This window comes from Musa acuminata, chromosome BXJ3-2, assembly GCF_036884655.1.
Source record: "Musa acuminata AAA Group cultivar baxijiao chromosome BXJ3-2, Cavendish_Baxijiao_AAA, whole genome shotgun sequence".
Taxonomy (NCBI): domain Eukaryota; kingdom Viridiplantae; phylum Streptophyta; class Magnoliopsida; order Zingiberales; family Musaceae; genus Musa; species Musa acuminata.
The window spans coordinates 21816834-21837791 of NC_088350.1; the positions used below are offsets into that span (position 1 = coordinate 21816834).

At 39.2% G+C, this 20958-nt stretch overlaps 4 protein-coding genes across 18 annotated transcripts; 1 reads left to right on the plus strand and 3 right to left on the minus strand.

The window, feature by feature from the left end:
* Window positions 1-395: 395 nt before the first annotated feature.
* Window positions 396-5924, minus strand: LOC135631338 (agamous-like MADS-box protein AGL65). Of its 3 annotated transcripts, none has more exons than XM_065138926.1 (11): window positions 5322-5924; window positions 4792-4851; window positions 4679-4697; window positions 4482-4546; window positions 4382-4397; window positions 4220-4281; window positions 3021-3117; window positions 2813-2857; window positions 2593-2714; window positions 1931-2267; window positions 396-857 (listed from the first exon to the last, which is right to left on the minus strand). In XM_065138926.1, exons 1-11 carry the CDS (start codon window positions 5504-5506, stop codon window positions 846-848), a joined length of 1020 nt encoding a protein of 339 aa, XP_064994998.1. In that variant the 5' UTR covers window positions 5507-5924; the 3' UTR covers window positions 396-845. The 3 variants fall into 3 exon arrangements, with proteins under 3 accessions (XP_064994998.1, XP_064994997.1, XP_064994999.1); XM_065138925.1 differs by having other exon boundaries at window positions 2593-2720; window positions 5322-5923; XM_065138927.1 differs by lacking the exon at window positions 1931-2267 and having other exon boundaries at window positions 2593-2720.
* Window positions 5925-6456: 532 nt separating this feature from the next.
* On the minus strand, window positions 6457-10458 carry LOC135630905 (putative pentatricopeptide repeat-containing protein At3g16890, mitochondrial). 3 transcript variants are annotated; one of them, XM_065138203.1, is made up of 3 exons: window positions 7862-10458; window positions 7605-7735; window positions 6457-6951 (listed from the first exon to the last, which is right to left on the minus strand). In XM_065138203.1, the coding sequence occupies exon 1, from the start codon at window positions 10356-10358 to the stop codon at window positions 8163-8165; it is 2196 nt and encodes a 731-aa protein (XP_064994275.1). In that variant the 5' UTR covers window positions 10359-10458; the 3' UTR covers window positions 6457-6951; window positions 7605-7735; window positions 7862-8162. The 3 variants fall into 3 exon arrangements, with proteins under 3 accessions (XP_064994275.1, XP_064994276.1, XP_064994274.1); XM_065138204.1 differs by having other exon boundaries at window positions 6457-6925; window positions 7605-10458; XM_065138202.1 differs by having other exon boundaries at window positions 7605-10458.
* A 391-nt stretch (window positions 10459-10849) lies between these two features.
* LOC103969355 (GTP-binding protein SAR1A) lies at window positions 10850-13698 on the minus strand. The gene is made up of 3 exons (XM_009382858.3): window positions 13295-13698; window positions 13077-13208; window positions 10850-11443 (listed from the first exon to the last, which is right to left on the minus strand). The coding sequence occupies exons 1-3, from the start codon at window positions 13421-13423 to the stop codon at window positions 11123-11125; spliced, it is 582 nt and encodes a 193-aa protein (XP_009381133.2). The 5' UTR covers window positions 13424-13698; the 3' UTR covers window positions 10850-11122.
* A 1786-nt stretch (window positions 13699-15484) lies between these two features.
* Window positions 15485-20771, plus strand: LOC103969363 (pentatricopeptide repeat-containing protein At5g65560). Of its 11 annotated transcripts, none has more exons than XM_065139715.1 (6): window positions 15485-18361; window positions 18506-19616; window positions 19703-19764; window positions 19925-20095; window positions 20191-20448; window positions 20533-20771. In XM_065139715.1, the coding sequence occupies exon 1, from the start codon at window positions 15594-15596 to the stop codon at window positions 18177-18179; it is 2586 nt and encodes an 861-aa protein (XP_064995787.1). In that variant the 5' UTR covers window positions 15485-15593; the 3' UTR covers window positions 18180-18361; window positions 18506-19616; window positions 19703-19764; window positions 19925-20095; window positions 20191-20448; window positions 20533-20771. The 11 variants fall into 11 exon arrangements, with proteins under 11 accessions (XP_064995787.1, XP_064995790.1, XP_009381160.2 ...); XM_065139718.1 differs by having other exon boundaries at window positions 18506-18882; window positions 19002-19616; window positions 19925-20448; XM_009382885.3 differs by having other exon boundaries at window positions 18506-19329; window positions 19560-19616; window positions 19925-20448; window positions 20533-20770.
* Window positions 20772-20958: the final 187 nt, after the last annotated feature.

A 20958-nucleotide genomic window follows, 5' to 3' on the forward strand; every position in this document is an offset into this window, starting at 1 on the left:
ACACAAACGTTTGACTCTCCTCATTAACCTTCCAGATGATGGTTTCATTCAGGGCTTTAAACCAAACTAACTCTTGAAGGAGTGCATCTTTGAATACATACAAACATGGATTGATCTACTACTCAGTGAATCAGAAACAGGACTTTATAACAATTATAATATTGACATGTCAAACTTGCTCAGGACTTTCTTTTCATCTTTATGGCTGATTTGGAAGGATAGCTGACCTCATGTTTTTACAACAATTATAATGATCCTGCTACATTAGCAATCACTTTCTAAAATAAACATGAACAGGATCCCCTGGCTGTTGTATTTGTTCTTGCCATGAATCATCTCATGCTTGGCAAACTACAAATGTGCATGATGTCCAAAGGGATCCACCCAAGAATACATTCTTTACAATGTAACTTGGTTCATAACAGCAGCTTTCGAGTAAAGTTGATCCTCATTTACAGTTTATAGTTACACCTGGAGAAGAAGAGGCAGTCTGAGTGAATGTACAGTGTATACAAAGGAAAATTTACAAGAGGAAGACGACCTCCTCATCTACCAACAACCTAAAACATACTTGAATAGCTGGCCAGCCCAAGGATCATCAACAACAACTATGGAGTATGAACTACAACGAGGATATTTTTCCTGTAACAGGCATACACAACAACCACATTATACAATTCGATCTTGTATCGTCGATTGACTGTGGAGAGCATCACGTGAAGGGGATTAACATAATGAAGACTCCAGTCATCTGCCACTTCATTGAGGAAGACAGATCGAAGGATGGGAGTCCAGGAATGCTCTCCTCCAACAACAGGTGTGGGTTAATGATCCAGCACTTCGGTCTAGTCATGTTGCTGCAAAATTAGGTTCAGCATAACAACAGTTAAGTCTTCAAAGTAGTGACAGGCTGATGCTCATTAAAGCAGGTGAAACATGAATAAATCATTTTAGGAAATGCTCATTAAAGCAGGTAAAACATGAATAAATCAATTTAGGAAACATGGAAGCTAGAAGACTTGTCAGTACATTCACAAACTCCGGCTTGTTCTATGCACGAGGGTCTGTGAGACTCGAGAGCCCTATTTCAAGAAGGCATAAGCAGGCAATGGGGATTCACACACTACTACATGATGACATCAGAGTTTAAATAAAATTTAATCGAAGTTGAAGCACATCAAGTAATCCAAGTATGTGTCAACTGTCAAGCCTCCGTTATATTATAGATATATCAATATTTCTATTTAAATTACTGATAAACAAAGCAGAGCGTATATAAAAACCAAAGGCAATGGAAGATACAATTTTCATATATCAGTAGGATCAGACCACTGGAAGTCCTGACATTGCAAAAATAAATATAATTCACCATGCATTAGTGTAATCCCATCGTTTGAAGCTACAATTTTACCAGTTATAATATGAATAATAATAACGATAGTAGAAGATGATTTGTTTACTGGTTCTTTAATATATTTTATTTTTGGACACAAGAAGAGGATTAGGCATACAAAAGGAAGGAGTGTGGAGCTTCCAACAGCAGAATGTAAAACTGAATGAAAGAATATAAATTAGGTGTACTGGTTGACAGTAGAGATGTCCTAATAAATTCTAACTTATCTGTCTCACACTTGGTGCACAAATAATGCCTACCATTCACTTTGCACATCATGAAAAATCACAATCCAGACTAGAAATGTCCCAAGTCCCAAAGGCTGTCATGATCCAAGAACCAACACTTACAATAAGGGGTGCAGGGCACGCTTCTTAGACTATGGTGCATGGCAAGCCCTGGAACCCTTTTATGAGTGTTGATACTTGGGACCGAACAAAACCTTAAAACATAGTTGCCAATGTTTCTGGTTGCAATTGTAATTACTGTTACAATTATGGTATTGTAAGAAAGATATAAAGATCTTCAAAAACTCACTTGGGTGTATGACTGCTCGTCATACATTGAAACACCACATGTTGCAGATGTGGAAGCCCAATTCTGGAAGCTAGCATCAAAGTGATTCACTTGGTAATCTATAGTGCTTTCCTGTAAACTATTTTCTGCATCAGGTTTGAATGTTCTTTCACTGACCAAATTCTGACAGTAGGACTGGTAAGGATACTGTCCTCCTAGCTGTAGCCTTAAACATGCATTTGGGCTATATTCATGCAAGGATCCCTCTTGTACTTGCTCATTGGCATCTGTCTGTTCACCCGTGCTGAAGTAAGCATTACAATTTTGAAGAGGTGTGTCTGCTGAGCATCCAATATCTCTAGAAAACAAAAATATCACACCAATCATTGTATAAGAATTTGGACAACTCTGGACTTTACTCGAATCAAGTGAAGCTGGAAGCTCATGGTGATGATATACATGTAGTTAAAGGTTTAAACTACCACTTTTCAGGATAAATGGGTCAGTTCAGTTGCTAGTGGCCCTACAATGTGACGAAAGTTAGTGCAATAAAATTGACTTCCTAGGTTAGGATTAGGCAAATAAAAATAGAACAAAGAATATAAAACTAATTGTATCTCAGAAATAACAACAATCACTTAATAAATGAATAATGATACAAAGCAATTATATTGCCTTCTCACCTCTGAGATAGCAAATTAGAATCTTGTGGAAGCATCAATTGCTGGCCATCATTGTTATGAAGCCATGATACTGGTGAGGCTCCTTGCTCATAGTTAAATCCCGAGTGTAGATGTATGTCATTCTGGAACTACAAAAGTTCATCAGCTTCTTTTCGTTAATGAATATACATGCAATTTACCCTTCCATAGGGCAACGAATGACCACAAAAAGTCATCTTACCTGGCCACAACAGTCCACAGAAATAAGTTGCCTTCCAAAGTTCTCCTGTCAAAACAAAGAAAGCGAAGCACTTATAATGGGAAAACTAAAATAGCACATGAATATAAGAGTAGATGTTATGTGATTTATGTCCTGACCAACAGATACCATTACGTTAACTAATTAAAAATTACAATCATGCATCAATAATTCCAAAATGTGTTGTTACCTTATGTGCCTGGATTCTGCTGAGAGATTCCTTGAGAGATTGTTCCATAGCCCTAATATGGTCTATGTCACTAATTTCATCTGGGTCAGCCCAATAACTGAAAAGGAAAAAAGAAAAAATGTTAAATGCATAATGAGCTAGATTAGCTAATTCAATCCTAAACTTGTCTTCCAGCAGCATTTCTTATTATATTACTTGAGAAATGACCAGAAGAACTTGTATGCACATCATCTTTTAGTTTACAATTTTTTGATAGGAAACCAAGTTTGCAGACATAGCAAATTGTAGATCAATACCTAATATGAATGGCATGCAATCATCCATATGAACAAACAAATGTCATTCAATAAATAAAAAGACTTGGAAAAGCCAGTTCTGCAGTTGCTGCTTCTAAGTTCATTAGGATCCTGGTCAGGCAACTGCCATAACAATGATCTTAAAGAAATTGTTTAATCATACATGATACACCACGCAGAAAGAAATTGTTTGGTCTTAAAGAATATCTTCTAAATTTTACAACTTAAGGACAACAACAATGGGCAAAGACAGGTATACTTCTGCTTCTGTCTATGATTCCTTTTCTAATACCCAACCTCTCATCGCAGCCTCTAGCTTTGAATCCTTTTCAGGTATAACATAGAACTCATAGATCCAACTACTTGAAGTGAGCTAATGGAATCACTAAAGGTAAAGAGTGATGTCCCACACCACCTGCTTAATGCATCAAGATGAGACCATTAAACTGCTCAAAGCACAACTGTCTTTGAGGCAGTCTATCTGAATTTATACTAATTTTTTTCTTCCTAAGTTGAGATTATGAGACCAGTGCCATTCTTTATTTTAGAATACTTCTCAAACAAGCTATATCTCCATGGGACATCTTTAAGTTGACCATTATATCCATTAAAAGTGGCTTTCTAAATTTAAGGAAAGGTCATGAGAAACAGAACTCATTCTCTTGATCAGCATGGCTCATTCTAAAATGACTAACCCACATCAGCAGGATATTCCATCAACAATTTTATTATTCCTTCGCAGTGGAGAAAACTTGCTGCAGCACATTTTTCAGACTTGCATAACTAAAGCATCTGCAACTTACCACTATGAAAAACACAGTATATCATGTTTAAAACAAAAAAGTAACTACTCTACGGCATCTGATTTGAGTAATGTGATAATCGAGAACAAGAGTATAGCACCTTAGTCTTTTTTGTACATCTAATAGTTGACCATGCAATGAACCTAGGTAACTAGCCAGCTCCTGCATTAGGAGTTTTAACAAATAACCGGAATATCAAAAAGTGTTACAGGTATACTAATTGAAAATGATGATGCAGTGGGAATTGTGATATGATAAGTACCTCAACTGTCTGGGTGCTGCAAAGAAAAGAAAAGAAAAGAAGAACGTAAGAAACTTGGAACAGTTTGCAACATATCCCAATTATACAAAATCACAGGTACCTTGGACCAAGGAATTCTTGAATATTAACATCATGGTCCAACTTCTTGAATGTCTTCTTGAGAGCCTAGAAGAAAGGGACATAAGTTTTGGAAAGCATGTAACAATGATCCTCAGTTGCTTGAATTTGAAACCATCTAACAAAGATGGAATGATCATACTCATATACTGATTACTGCAGAATGATGAACAAACTTACTTCAAGGCTCTCCAACTTTCTGTTAAAATTGCAAAAGAAAGAAAGGTGACATCAAAAGGGCATATAATCTATATAAAAAACACATCCAAAAGCCAATGAGGATTGCAGCAGACCTTTTTGCCCTTTCTTGTTGGGATACTTGAGAAAACCTAGCAACAACTTCCTCAATGTTGCTGTTAGACAAAACAAAAAGAAACTGAGTAGAAGTTCTTATAAAGGAAAAGTAAATTGTGGGAGGCTAATTCAACTATTATCTTTTTCAAAGGTCACCATCGTATATAACAGAAAGATGGTTCTGCAACATCTATTTCCCTCTTGCAACTAATATGCATCCTTCCTCCTGACTAATCTATACAAACAAATGGTAATGCCTAAGTAGACTCTAAAATTCCACCCTCACTAATCAAAGGTCAAGACGACCCCTTCCTCTTTCCTTTGCCCGCGAACGGTCATCCGCAGAACTAAACGATATATTTAACCAAAGAGCTCCATTAAATGATTAGGCATCATCGAACAAAGAAGCATTCAGCACCAATCCGGCAACGAAGCGCATGATTCTCAAATGTGGAACCAAAGAGATTCTGTTAAATGAACCAGTCAGCTACATGCTCATGAAGGATGACCAAGAACAAGGAATTAGTACCTGCGATCTCCAACACATACTGTGGGCTTCCCATTAGGCGCGAACATGAGGAGGACAAGGTCAATGTCGCACAAGATCGATAGCTCCTTCGCTTTCTTCATCACCCCCGCTTTCCTCTTCGAGTAGGTAACCTGCCGGCTGCTGCTGTTCTCCAGTCTCTTTATCTTCAGTTTCACCCTCCCCATCGAACCCCTTACAGGCTTCTCCCCCTTCGGACGAAGAAGGCTGTCGACCTTTGGCCCCAATCCCCTCCCAGTGGTTCTCAAATCGTACAAAGCTTCGACCTTTGGCCCCAAAAATCTCCAGAAGCAATCAAGAGGAGGCGAAAATTGGAGCCCCAACAGAGATGGCAGCCACAGAACAACAAGAATCAAAAATCAAAATCAAAATCGACAATGATCCAGCGAATTCGCGGACTTCCCTCCCAAGAAGCGATTTTTATGCCTATTAATTCACGTCGTCGAAGGATCGGATTGCAATCCAGTGGAAGGGAGGGAGCGGAAAGCCAGGGTATAACGATTTGGAGAGCGAGGGAGGGAGATGAAAGAGCGGGAGGTAAGGGACAGCGAGTCCGTCCAACCGAAGCCGCTTCCCTAGGAAATCTCCGAGGTCGGTTACCTCGCCGAAACGGACCGACTCGGGCGACCCTCCTTGGGCCGGGTTTTTTTTTTTAATTAGACCGGTTCTTTTTTGCAATGGTGAATTTTGGGCTAATTACCAATCAACCCTCGCGGGATCACTCACTATATACCATTATTCTCAAACATTATATAATATATATATATATATATATATATGTCCCTATTATTAATCTCTACCATTGGCATAGGAACGTCGAAATTTCAATTTAACATTAATATTCACTAAAAAAAATTAAGAAAACATGAAGGGTCAATAGAAATAATAAATGATATTTTAGGTAGTCAGCTAATTGGAAGAACCAAATCCTAGTTATCAATTTTCTTCACACATTGTCCCAAACAAAATCTTCACTCTTTGATCACATTTGATTATACTATTTTGCACATCTGCACTATCTGCATACTAAAAGACACTTTGAAGAATGCAAATGATAGATGCAGGCCTCATATACCAAGATTTAAAAAGATTGCAAAACTAATCACCAAGAAGAAAGTTTACCAGCATAAAGCTTATTAATCATGACAACCATGTCCAGTGACTGGCAAAAAAATGCAATCACCTAAGAAAGTGATGCAACAGCCAACAATTACATCCTGCATCACCTCAAACAATTTTCTTTCAATGTTGTATACAAGCGTATTCGAACTCTGTTTCAGCTCCGTATCTGTAAGAACAGCATGTAATTTCAGTGTTCGACGACAAGACATCAAAATAGGTACAGAATGAACAAGTATCGAGTAGCATGTTGCATCTTAGGTCTCTTCTTCCCTGCTGCACCGTGAATCCATCTTTTGCATGGGGAGATCATGAGTCACAAAGATCGATCATGTTGTATTTCAAGTCGGGATTCATGTAAGCATGAGAACAAAGTTCATATATAGGAATGCCAACGAGTGACGGGTCCTCACAAGGGCAGAATCCAAGTTCTTGACAACTGTGTGTCAGCGAAGCACCAGTTGGCCCTGTTGGATGAAGTCCACCACAAATTCTGTTGAAAGAAATGCCACAACAAGAGACAGGTGCTAGTAAATTTTAATTTAATCTCACATTGAAAGCGACGGAACGAATATGACTACATAGGGCTAACTAGACATATGAGAGTTCTGTTTATTTCTTTAGTTTGCTCAGTAAAGCTACCCAGACCTTATTCTTAGAAGTTTTTCCATGCCGACCTGCAACTCATCAAAACAAAAGCACAAAAATCCTGAAACATGGCAAATAAATATGCTTTATAGTACTCGTTATGGAATTGTCACAAGCATACGCCTGTAACATAGGTTTTATTTTTGTTGTCAAAAGCAACTGTAAGTCCTAAGAACTCCAATCTAAGTATCACAACTAAAAAAACTACAGCTATTTCTTAGTGCAACTAAATTTCTCCTCATTAACTAGGCCCAGGTAGTTAGCTAAACCTTCTAATACATCATAATGAACTGAACAACAAGATCAATTAATATCAAAATTTGACAAAAGAAAGAAAATCCAGATTTTGACATATGAAATTGATTTGACTGAATGTCCATTTTGCAATGGGTCGTCATTCAGATTTTCTCATAGCAAGTTATTCAGAAGCAAAACGACTAAACAAAAAAAATCAGAAAACAGAAATATTAAACGTAGTTTGAGTAACTGAATACGCACCTTGGAAAAAAGGCAAAGAAGAAGCTCGCTATCAGGATTTCATGGAGAGAGACCCTTCAAACATCATCATCCAAGTTTCCAACAGTTCTTGCCTCCGCATTAAAAGTTTATATGCAACCGTGCCCTCACTCCTAAATACAAATAAGACAAATACAAGCTTTCATTTAGTTTACTCAACTGCAATCACTGAAAAGGGTAGATATGCAAAAGTACAGCTGAGGCCAAGTAATGAGGATATCCAAAGGCCATTACAAAACCTGCAAAGTATTTATGCCTGAAATTGGAGGCAGAAAACACTCCATCCCTCAATCAAATGCAGGATATTTTCTGGTAATGTACCATACCATTACTTCTCTAAAAATGAGGATATCCAAAGGCCATTACAATTATGCAAAAGTGTCACAGCAGAGGCCAAGTAATAAAATAGCTGGCAGCAGGACAGCATCTCGTTGCAATCTCTAATAGACTTGAACCAATCAATACTCATCTCCTTGTCCAAGTAAAATGACCAACAAAGAACTGTTGCCATCAAAAAGCTATGGTATGAATAAATTAAACTCAACTGTTGACAACTCTGCCAACATTTTCAGGTTCAATTTTCATGGAAGAAGGGGAGCTCAGATAAATTCCTTTCCTTTCACATTTACTGATAAACTCCTGGACCTCTGTTAAATGGCCCATACAAAGAAGGGAATCAACGATGGAGCCATATGAATAAGAATTTGGAGTGATGCCATTGAGCTCCATTACGTGTAAAGTTTCTTTGGCTTCTTCAATTTTCCGTGCATCACATAAAGCTCTGATGAAAGCATTGTAAGTATAGATATCTGGAACGACCCCAAATCTCAACATATCATTAAAAATGTTTCGTGCTCTCTCAAGCTTTTTCATCCTACAAAAACTCAAAATGAGGGCATTAAAAGAAAAAATGTCTGGAATAATGCCTTCTGATTTCATCCTTTTAAAGAGCACCATTGACTTGTGTACATTACCAACTTCACAAAGAGAACGGATTAGTATATTGTATGTGATGGCATTTGGGGAGACACCCCATTTTACCATCTCAATAAAACAATCAAAAGCATCATTCATTTGATGCACCTCACAAAGTCCATCAATTATGGTGCTAAAAGTAACAACATCAGGCTTAAGTCCATGCTCCAAAAGCATCTTTACAATATTCCTTGCCATATTTATATCCCCAGCCTTAGAAAAGCCAGTAATCAGTGTATTGAAGGTAATGAGATTTGGAAGAAAACCCTTAGCCTGCATCTTTTCCAAAGTTTCCATCGCCTTATCCATCATTTTGGATTTAACAAAGCAATCGATCAATGTATTGTAGGATACTACACTACATAGACATCCATCCACCATCATCTGCTTCAGATATTGATCAGCCTCCATTATGAGTCCTTCCTTCAACATAGACTTGACGACAATGATGTATGTACTAAATCCAGGCTTGCCACCTCTTTTAACAAACTCATCCAACATTTTGCATGCTTCAGTCAATCTCAAGCTCTTCAAGGCGCAAGCCACAACTACACCAAAAGTTAAAGTATCCATACAATAGCCCCTTTCACTCATTCTGTCCATGAACTCCCTAGCCTCAGTTGCCATATTATTCTTTGAGAGGCAATGGAGCATAGTGCTACAAGCATGTTCTTGCAGCACTGATTCTCTTTCTAAGAACCCACTTATAATCTCATATGCCGTCCGTGATTCCAAATATCGGAATGCACCATGAATCAATGATCGAAAGGTGGCTTCATTAGGTGCTACATTTCTCTTTCTCATCGTCTCAATCACCCGAAATGCCTCTTCTACCCTCTTGGCATTAAAGAAGCCATCTACCAGCATCGTGTACGTGAACACATTCGGCAAACACCCTGAATTTTCCATCTGCTTCAACAACCGAAGCGCTTCATCAACGATACCATGCTTGCAGACTCCATGAATGAGAGCATTGTATGTGAAACAATCAGGCAAGCAATTATCGGAAGGCATCTGTTGGAATTTGAAATAAGCCAAATCAAGTGAATTCGCTCTAACCAACGATTCGATGACCGAGTTGTAGACTCTCGTCGTCGGCCTAAAACCCAATATCGGCAACTGGCCGAAGACCTCATTCACATACTTTGCGAGCCCTAATCGTCCCCAGCTGGAGATAAGGATGCACAAGATGTCCTCTGTGATTCGACATCCACACCTTCTGATCTCATTCAGTAGGTCTACCGACAACACTACCGGACCTTTCCTCCAGAGCGCATCGATCAACACCATCCGCACCGACCGATCGCGCGCCAACTTCTCATCGAAATTAGAAACCCAGACGTAGAACTTAAACGAGGACAACGGTTCTTCCAGATTTTGGAGAAGGCTGACGACAACTCGGGAGCTCGCACATGGCGCATAGCGTTGGAACTCAGAGTTGAGCAACAAGAACCAATCTTTCTGGCATAGAATCGCCGAGACGCGAGCTGGGTCGAGGGTTCTCTCGGCCGTCTGCCTGACCGAGGTGGAAAGGAGCGAGTTCGTTGGGGACTGAATGACGCCATGAAAGGATCCGGATTTCGAAGGAGCGATCTGAGACTGGCCTGGGAGGCGGTAGCGAGGAGCGTTGCGCTGAGATTGGCAGCCGTCGTTGCTGGGAGTGGACCCGGTGGGGTTCCCCGCCTTGAGAAGAGTCTGCGCAGGGGACAAAAACTTGTTGGAGAGAGAGCTGCGGAGATTCGAAGGAGGAAATCGTCTCATGAGCAGCGAGTGATTTCCTTCGCCGTCCCAAGCAACCTCGACGGCTCGGAGAAGGGAAGCGCCTGCGAACTGGTAGGGCAGCGGAGCCTTTGAAAAGAAGGCGCGGCCGGCGGGCCGAAACACACAAAGATCGCTGCCCATTTATTCTGAGCCCAATATGGGGCAGTTGGGCTCGGGAATCGGGCCCGACGAAATCAACTGTAAAGACGCGTGTACTAAAAAAAGAAGGCGTGAAGCATGTGGGATGTGTTGTACGGCTTGTCGTTGAGGAGGTGACACACAATAAGATCAGGTGGGATCGGCAGCCCCATTTCAAGAAGCAGCAAAATGTTTGATACATCTAAACATACACATTGTTCATTAAGATGACATAATCTAAAAAAGAGTTAATTATAATGAAATAGACCATTTTTGTCCCATCTAAAACGGGGTGGGGTGCATACCAAGCACTAGAATTAGATGGTCCTGTAAACAAGAAAGGAGTAACCACATGGAAAAACCAACCAGATTTTAGATCATTAACCCTCCCTCGTATAAATAATTTGAGAAACGAACCAAAACATCAACCAGATTTTTAGGATCACAATATCCTGTTTTGCACCAGTGTTCCATGGTCCTTTAAAATAAGAGTCTAAACACAACAGAACAGACAACACGAGAGTGAGAGTTCCAACCACAACTAAGAATCCGAGAACCATGGGGCAGGTAGAGCGTTCGAGTTCTTATGGTTTAGACCACCACATGGCATCAAAGGCGCAATCCTACTACTTGATGTATTGGGAAACCCACTTGAAGCCATCGCCGTAGCCCATCTTGCGCACGATGCTGCACATGAAGACCTCAAGGGGGCGGACGTTGGAGTCTGTGAGATTCACCTTGCCCTTTCCGGTTGTGAAGTTGTTCAGGCCTAGATGGAACCTCAACTCGTCCTCTGATGCTGCATATGGAATGTCAATTTTGTTGCCCAGGATGAGGAAGGGGACATTTGCCAAGGAATCATCAGAGAGAAGTGCATCCAGTTCCTTCTTTGACTCTGCAAACCTCTCCTTGTCATTTGCGTCCACCAGGTATACCACTGCATCCACCTAATCAGACAACAGCCAAAATACACCATTTATAATAATTTACAAAAGGACCTACAGAAGAAGCTCGTCAAAATCATAAAAGGAAATGTGAGTACGCGCAAACTATCTACAAATATTGCAATTAAACAGAACAGTTTCCTAACTTCACACGATCATTGTAACTCTGAAAATGTCATGCAAGAAACCAGAGCTAGAGATATTGACAAGCTTAACGAACCAACCAGGTGCATCATCAGATCGGAAATTTAAGCATGGCTGCAGGCCTGCAGTTTCCAACTATATATGACGTCACAGTATATGCAACTAGCTTGGCTAGTTCTAGTTGATTATGAAATTGATACAGAGTGTAGGAAGTACAGCAGAAATTTGATGGTGATGCATAACGATAACAAACATAATATGTAGTCTGCCTAATCGTCAAGATGCAATTTTCTGAATATATAAGACAAAGAAGAATATAGAAGAAACATGTAACAAGAACCTAAGACTTGATAGTATTACCTGGATTACACATACATAGGCAAATGTGTACAGACGTATAGTGTAGTCCTTATATTAGTGAAGAATGAAGAATATATTCAAGGAGAAACTAATATACCCCTTAAACTGAAAGAGACTGCTGCCATGCAGAATTTGATAGTGCATCAATATGCTTTTTACAAATCTAATAGCAGGTCTGATTTCCCAATTGTTTTTGCTCGCTGGCATTGACAGGAAGCGCTCACCCAGAAGTACCTCAGATGACTAGGACCAGTCACATAATGAATTTGGCCAGAAGTTTTCGAACAGGACTTATGAAACACCTCTTGGCTTAGGCATATTGTTGGAACCCAGTGCAAACTCTGTGGAGACAAGAAGAACACCATGGCACCACTGGCTCCTAAGAGTTATGAACCCTGCCTGTCCAACAATCAGTGAGAGTTGACCAATGTTCCTTTTACTTCTATGGATCAAGACATGGTTCCCTTATTATATTTATGGAATAGAAGGAATAGATATTTCATAAGTCTGAAAGGAGCTAGGCCAATAAAAACAACATTCTTTCAAATGTTAAATTTAGATCAATGAAAACAAATCCGTAAAATAGTCTAATGCCTCCGTGTTGGTCGGAAAATAGTCTAATGCTGTCCAATTTGCATTGTTAAGTTAATCAACACCTAGGACCAGTTGGTAGAATCAATTGGTTGTCAGATTAAAACATGGAACAGTATAATCGAAAAGGAGTCATTCGCCAAATAGCTGAATCTCTACCAAATTAACTTGCATCATAGGCCCCATGAAAGCACTATCAGATTTTGAAATGGTTGTGTGATCTATATATTCGTATTGCATTTCTTTTCTGCCAAGACAATATCATCTTCATGAAACCCATTCTCACGACACTCATAAAACTCCACCCTCTAAATTTCAACAACATCTACTGTAATGGAACACAACTGAAGAGAGCAACTAGGCCAATCAGATTTGTACATCTCCTGGCGTGGATGAGATTTAACTATCAGAAAAGAAAGACCTTAAAACAACCTTCTCCTAGTGAGAAATAAAGGATACTGAAAAGGACAGATAAATGCTTTAAACAGGACATTGTCACGCAATAATACGTAAGACAAACATATTGAAAAAAGTGACAGACCTTAGCGTAGTAATCCTTCCAGACACGTCGTGCGATCTGATGGCCTCCCAGATCGAAAGCCTTGAACTTGATATTCCCGATGCTCAGCTCCTCCGACGTCGGATACTGCGTCGGCTGGTGCTGAACTAATCTCTGCATTCAAACAAACAAATCCAACCAACAAGCCCTCAGATCAACTGATTAAGCAAAATCGAAAAGAGAGTCGTGAAGGAACCGACCTCATCCTTGAGCATATGAAGCAGCGTGGTCTTCCCAGCGTTATCGAGTCCCAAGAACAAGATCTTGGCCTCCTTCTGCCACAGACCAAGGGAGGCGAGGACCCCGTAGAACCAATCTACGAGAAACATAGCGGCCGGGGAGGATTTCGACAAGGCAGAAGGACCAGATCTATCGAATCAAGGCGCGATCTCGCCGGGATCCGCCGAAGAGATCAGATCCGGCGGACGGAATCGGTTCCGAGTCAGAGATCTGGGAGCGGAACGCCGAAAGGGATCAATGCGCCTTTGATGGGACGAGAGAAGAGACGAAATGGAACCCTAATTAGGGAAGGTAAGCTTGGAATCAGAGGAAAGGGGGAGGACAAGGTGAAGCGCGGACGGTCGCCTCCACGGTCGCGAACAGAGTATATATTAGTTTATTTCGGGCATCTTTGTAGTTTCTGAGTTGGATGCGGGTTATCGGGTCGACGGGTCATGGGATCCATGCATTGCTACTTATTATTTTATTACGAGTAAAATATATTATATTATATTATATATATATATATATATATATTTGTTTTTTTTCAAAAGTACCCCTCTTTTATTTTTCTCAAATAATAACTCTAATTTTAAAATACTCAAAATACCCATTAAAAATATTTTCATCAATTTTATTTGCTCATCAAAAATAACACTTATAATATCTTATTGATATACTAAAAACACTACAAATGTTATTGAAAAATGACTTCATGTCATATCTCTTTATTTTTTAGATTATAGTTAATCTGAGTTGGGTTAGAAATATATTTATATCATTTATAAGATTTTCAAGTACATTTTATAGCTATGGCCAATTCATTGTAATAATCCAAAAACATCATGAATTTTTTTATAAAAATAGTTTGATTATTTTTTTAAATTAAAGATATTGTTTGAAAAAAAAAGTGAAATAGGTATATCAATTGAAAAATACTCAAAATATGAATATTTTCTAAAAACTAATGTACTAGATTGAAAAGCAAAAATTCATTCAACTAAATCATAGTTAGCATATAATCATCCCATCACATTCTAATTAGCAAGCATGATGATATTCCTCTAAATATTAGAATCATATCTACATCACTAAGTTAGACATAATAAACAGAATTTATATAAATTATAATATAAAGTAGCTTAAAATTAATACTATCATGGTTAAGGTTTTAAAGAATAATAATGTAATTATAAATTTAATATTTTAGCTATATTATGTGACAAGAGATTGAATTGCATACCAATGTTGACAAAATTATAACATTCACATTAGAACTAATCCTTATAATATAATCTTCTAAAGCCTTCAATCTCCAACGTCATGGTTTCTTATTATTAATATAATGAATGACCTCTAAGATATCTTTTATATATATATATATATATATATATATATATATATATATTCTGTATGATTTATTTACATTCTTATATAGACCCTCTACAACAACAAATAAAGTTCTTTCTCTTTATTTTCTTATCATAAGATAATATATATCTGTAATCTGAATTCATGTATTATCACATGAGAACTTAGAGGCCCAATGGTAGAGCTTCATAGACTGAGATAATACAATGTTATCACTGTATTATCAACACCGGAGATTCAATAACTTTTTTATATTTTCTCTATTTCTAGAATGCTAATCACATATTACCTTTTATATTTGTATCGTATTAGTATAATAATTTCTATACTTAAAAATTTTAATTTTATAATTATAATAAAAAATAAAAAATAAACAATTTTATTTATCTTAACGTCGACTCACGAAAAATACAACACATAACATCACATACTAAATTGATGTAAAATTATTTCTTTATCAATATAATTATTAAAAATAAAAAAAAAATTATTTTTTCATATCGATCCATGATGTTATGTGTTATCAATATGGGTAAATAGTAATGCTTGTTTTATTTTTAGAATTATAAAAATCTTAATATAATTTTTTTTTTAAGTATAACGATCGTGATATTAGTAAACGTTGACTTGGGAATTGATATATACACTCTGATTTCACTTAAGTGCACCGCTTTCCGCAGCGCCGTAAACGTACGTTGGTGAGCGTCTCATATGAAATTTATCGCGTATGTTTATCTTGGGGTATTTTGAGAGTGTTAAAGGCTATTTACGTCCATAAAGATTTAAAGCCGGACTTTTAACAGCCGAACCTTTGGACGTCCTCCCGGCCGCCCCCATTTCCCCTCCTCCTCTCCCCCTCCGACGGCAGAACCCTAATACGATGGGTCGGCGCATGTATGGATCCTGACGATGAGAAGATCGACGGCTGTCATCAGGCCGCGCCTCGCCGCTGCAGCCTATAGCCCTACCCGATGTTCGTCCTCCTCCTCTAATTCGGCCTCCATCTCTCCTCGAGAAACCCCGACGGTTGATTCTTCGGATCCTTTGTCGGAGCTCTCGTCCGTCCTCACCCGTTCCAATTGGTTAGATGACCCCCGCCTTTCCCGCCTTGCGCCGTCCCTTACCCCTCACCATGTCGCCGCCCTCCTCCGGTCCCGCCCCCTCGAACCCCGCGTCGCCCTGGGCTTCTTCGACTGGATCAGCCTTCGCCCCGGCTTTCGCCACACCGTCGATACCTACTCCTCCCTCCTCCAAACCCTCGCCCGAGCCAATCTGCCCCCCCGCCGTGCCGAGAAGATCGTCATTTCCATGATCAAATCCTGCTCCTCCGCCGTGGAAATCCACTCGGCCCTCCAATCATTCAAATCCCTGAATCAAATAGGTTTCTTCCCGAGTCTCCGATGCCACAATTTTATGATGATGAAGTTCGCTAGGTTCCAGATGATTGCCGAGATGAAGGACCTGTACGAGCAAATGCAAAAAGATGGGATCTTTCCCAATCTTCATACCTATAACACAATTATTAATGCCCACTGCAAAGAGGGAAACATTATCGAGGCTAAGCTCTACTTGAACTACTTACTGCAAGCCGGGCTGGACCCAGATTCCCATACGTACACCTCGTTCATCTTGGGGTATTGCCAGAGTGATGATTTTGTTCGGGCCTGCCGGGTGTTCCTGTTAATGCCACTGAGAGGCTGCGCAAGGAATGAGTTCTCATATACTGTTCTTGTTCATGGGCTCTGTGAAGCAGGGAAGGTGAAAGAAGGTTTATCGCTGTTTTCATTGATGGATAATGATGAGTGCTCTGCGGATTTGCACATTTACACAGTGATGATTGGTGGACTCTGCAAGTTGGGAAGGGATGTTGATGCGAAAATGATGCTGAATGAGATTTCACAGAAGGGTCTGGTTCCGAATGTTGTTACTTATAACGTTCTGATTGACGGGTACTGCAAAATCGGGAAGATTAACGATGCGTTTGGTGTATTGGATTTGATGGAGTCCAATGGGTGTAAACCAAATGTTAGGACTTACACAGAATTAATTTGTGGGCTTTGCCGCAATAAGAAGGTGCACAAGGCCATGGCTTTATTAACTAAAATGCTTGAGGATGGGTTGCTGCCAAACCAAGTAACCTACACTTCGTTGATTCAAGGACAATGTATGGAGGGTGATACAAATAGTGCCTTTAGGTTGCTCAGTTTGATGGAGGAGAAAGGCATGGTTCCCAACGAGTGGACATACTCAGTTTTGATTGGTGGCCTTTGCAAAGGTGGAAAAACTGAAGAAGCTATATCATTCTTTAGATCCCTATCCCAAAATGGCATGAAGGTCAATGAGGTAGTCTACACGACATTAATTGATGGATTATGTAAGGCTGAAAAGATTGACATTGCTCATTCATTGCTGGAGGAGATGATCTCGGAGGAATACATACCAGACTCTTACACCTATGGTGCTATAATAAATGGTTTGTGCAAGGATAAGAAGTTGCAGGAGGCTAGGTCCTTGTTCGATTCTATGTTAGAGAAAGGAATCCAACCAACAGTTGTCACATATACCATTCTCATTGATGAATTGATCACAGTTAGTGGGTCTGCAGAAGGAGCAATGGCTTTGGAGCAAATGATTTCTTCAGGTTGCAAGCCTGATGTATTTACTTATACCGTCCTTGTGAAGTCATATTGTAAGGAAGGAAGGTTAGAAGAAGCTGAAAGTTTGATGGTTCAAATGCAGAGAAATGGGATTGCCCCTAACACAGTCACTTATACCACATATATTGATGGATTGGTCAACATGGGTTTGTTTGATCAAGCTTTTTCTACTTTCATGACTATGGCTGAAGCTGCATGCGAGCCCATTGATGAAACTTATAGCATATTGCTCAAACTTCACTTAAAAAAGAAACAGGTTGATGGTTACTTTATAGATGCTAATCGCATGTGGGAGAAAGTGAGTTTGGATGTTGTCCTAGAACTCTTTGAAGAGTTGGCTAAACAGGGTTTTACCCCTACAGTGAAATCTTACAGTTGCTTTGTGAAAAGTTTTTGCAAATTGGATCGGTTGGAAGAAGCCAAATCTTTGCTCTTTCACATGCAAGAAGCCTGCAAAGTCCCCAGTGAGGATATCTATACATCCCTGATTAGTTGTTGCTGTAGACTAAATAAGTATTTAGAAGCTTTGGCATTTATTGATTCCATGATTTCATGTGGACTTATGCCGTGTCTGGCATCTTACCAAGTTCTGCTTTCTGGTCTTTGTGATGAAGGAAGCCTTGATGAAGCTAAATCAGTCTTCACTAGCTTGCTTTCTAGAGGCTATAATTGTGATGAAATTGCATGGAAAATTCTCATTGATGCATTGCTTCAGAAAGGCCATGTCGATATGTGCTCAAACTTTTTGACTATAATGGAGGAAAACCATTGTGCTCCTAGTCCTGAGACATACGATAATTTGACTAAGGAACTTTCTTGTATAGTTAATGACGATTGATGTATTATTGAGGCCCCTAATGATCAATTCTGACTGGTGGATGGCTTTAAAGCAAATCTTACTATCTTCAACAATTGGATTAGCTCAGATGCACGATGCACATTGCCATTCACTCCATAATAGAAGTTGTGCCGTGAATTCTGAAATGTGCATATCTGCTCTCTGAACCCATAAGCTCCAAGGTTTGGCCCTCCTATACGTGTTTTTTACAAGAATCAAATTGCTTCTTATTCACTTTATTCTTTTGTTATTCTTGTTTCTAATTTTTTATTCATATGATTTGGGTTTTTTTTCTTTGACTTGCAATTTTTCCTTTTTTTTGCAAGTTTGGGCTATAAAGTTGACTTCCTACTCCTTTTTCTTCGGTTATCCATAATACTGAAGATATGGATCATCATCATGCTGGGATTAAAGAGAAATCAGCCACATCTGGGCTCAAGGAAAAAAGTGGAAGGAAAAATCGGCTTACATGAAGCAAGCAAACACGGATTAGGAAGTATGTCAGTAGTTGAGGTAGTATTTTGGAAATTGTCACCATGTAGCTCGAATGCAATTGTCACCCCAATCAGGCCCAGACACTGACTCTCCAGACCATATGGGACTGTTGATAATTTACTTGGCTAGAGAAAGATCACCCAGTTTAATCTGTGTAATGTACATGGACTTGATGCTTGATGCACACGTTGCGTTCTTCAAAAAGCAGGTGCCTGTAGTAGCATATGTTGTGAGATATATGTAGCAGAAGAATATTGCAAGCAAGCTGTGACATAATATTTGAGTGAGAAAGACAACCTGAGATTTAAAATTTGTGTGGCCATGCAGGGTCTGCATCAAGAATAGCACTTCTTGCTCTTTGATTCATGTGCAAGTTGCTAGGTCGAGCTCCAGCTCCTGAGATGTCTATAGAGGATGATTACAAGGTGTTGGTAGATGATGGAAGTCTTGATTAGTTGGAGTTTAGGATGCCACAGAAGCCTACGGAGATGAAGATCATGAAGTCACAGTAGGGAAAGGTTCTTTTGATTGTAGCCGAGTCTCCAATAGATATTGATGAAATGGACCATCAAGTCAACATTATTGCTTTGGTTACATTACAAAGTGCTTCTCATCCCTGAGGACCATGGTCTATATTGCTGCTGTACCAGGCAATGTGAAATCATCAACTCAATTGAGTTTTTCATTCTTTTCTGTAAGAAATATTCATTCTAATTGAACATCCTAAATAAGATATATGAGTCATCAGGCTCCTGTTCCATGCCACATTGTTCCACTTCTATTGTTTTGATGATTTTGTGAAGCCTTCAAGTTCTGCCTTTTAAGTTACAAAAATGTATTGCTTCTGTGTGCCTTGCACTCTTATTTTAGTTTGCACCTTGGCAGATAATTACAACTGAAAGCTGGAGTGTGTTTCTGTTTATCCTATGATGCTCCTGTGAGGTTCAATCTGAACCAAAATTTGTGCATTAATTTCATTATGATGATTTTTTTGGTAATAAAACATGATCTTTTGATTGAATATGCAGCTAACGAGGCATTGGAACAAGGACTGAAGAATTAAGTGTCCATCACTAGAACTTGGCATGAGGTAACTCTGATCATGGCTTGCTCCTTATACACACATGTTACCAAGATTCAATTGTTAAGTAGCCCTTATTTTACTCGTAAAAGTGGCTGCAGTCAGATAGACTAATATATTAATGTTAAGCTGGTAATACCTTTTGCTGTTTTGCATTTCTTTGAAGCAGGTGCTTACTGGACTAATACTGAGAGATATGACACATCAAACCTTTGCTAAACTTTGGACATAATGATTTGATCATAAAGTCCATCTTGAGAACAGAATTCAATCCAAGATCCTCTGCGATGGGAATAAACATTTTGGTCCTTTTTTAAGAGGAATGCAGCATGTTTCAAAGGTACAAGGAACACTGGTCAAACCGATTGCTTCAGAACGCACTGCTTCATTTATTGTTTTATAAGCCTTGTTGCTTATCAAGAATGTGCCATCCAGACCGATAGAAGTTGGAAGGTGAATGTGGCTGTGCCTACAACAATAATTCCTGTGTCATCTTCTCTTGGGTGTCAGACTAACCTGGTCCGGGAGCAGGACCCGAAAGTTATAGTTGACACTTCTTTTCCTCATTTAACATCAGAACTAGACACTTCTTTTAAAAGAAATGATGTCTATATGTGAAGCATGTTTCGGAACCTATCTTATATGTAAAGCTTGACATCCCCACCTTCCTGAAGATGATCTGGCCGCATCAAGGTACCATTGCTTCATCATCTTTTTTTTTTTTTTGTTTCTTGTTCTTCTTTACACTGCTCCTGTAACAGCTGCCATCTCTTGCAGAAGGGCTTTGGGTCGACATACTGGTTGCTTTGAGCATATGCTCGACCACATCAGCTCATCACCATCATCACTGGTTGACCCACCAGCTTTGGGGGCTTTGATCAAGTCAAGAAATAGTCAAAAGTTTGTAATGGTGGATCAGATTTATAAGAGCTTAAATCTTCCTTGTGTATCACATTATTTTGTGTGAATAATCACTTATAATAAAGAAAAATGTTCCACGGAAGCAATCCCAGAAAACTGGTGGATCAGGTTGTCTTTTTCTAAATTTCCCCCCTTTTTTTAGGGAACCAGAAATTAGTGGAAAGTCGAAATAAAAATCATTTGGTGGATGTGGAAACATTTTTTCTTTGTAATGTCTCTCATCATATATATCGACAAAGTCAAACATGGGTACAGATAAGGGACCCAGGGTCAAACTGGTTG

Excerpts from the sequence above, each read along its gene's own strand:
- LOC135631338 (XM_065138925.1), bottom strand. The coding sequence starts at position 5,506 with ATGGGGAGGGTGAAACTGAAGATAAAGAGACTGGAGAACAGCAGCAGC. Across the intron at positions 3,118-4,219 it reads GATGTACAAAAAAGACTAAG|TTATTGGGCTGACCCAGATG; the intron begins GTGCTATACTCT and ends TTTCCTTTTCAG. Across the intron at positions 2,268-2,592 it reads TCTAATTTGCTATCTCAGAG|AGATATTGGATGCTCAGCAG; the intron begins GTGAGAAGGCAA and ends TTTGTTTTCTAG.
- LOC135630905 (XM_065138203.1), bottom strand. The coding sequence starts at position 10,358 with ATGAGACGATTTCCTCCTTCGAATCTCCGCAGCTCTCTCTCCAACAAG.
- LOC103969355 (XM_009382858.3), bottom strand. The coding sequence starts at position 13,423 with ATGTTTCTCGTAGATTGGTTCTACGGGGTCCTCGCCTCCCTTGGTCTG. Across the intron at positions 13,209-13,294 it reads TTCATATGCTCAAGGATGAG|AGATTAGTTCAGCACCAGCC; the intron begins GTCGGTTCCTTC and ends GTTTGAATGCAG. Across the intron at positions 11,444-13,076 it reads GGAAGGATTACTACGCTAAG|GTGGATGCAGTGGTATACCT; the intron begins GTCTGTCACTTT and ends TTGTCTGATTAG.
- LOC103969363 (XM_065139711.1), top strand. The coding sequence starts at position 15,594 with ATGAGAAGATCGACGGCTGTCATCAGGCCGCGCCTCGCCGCTGCAGCC.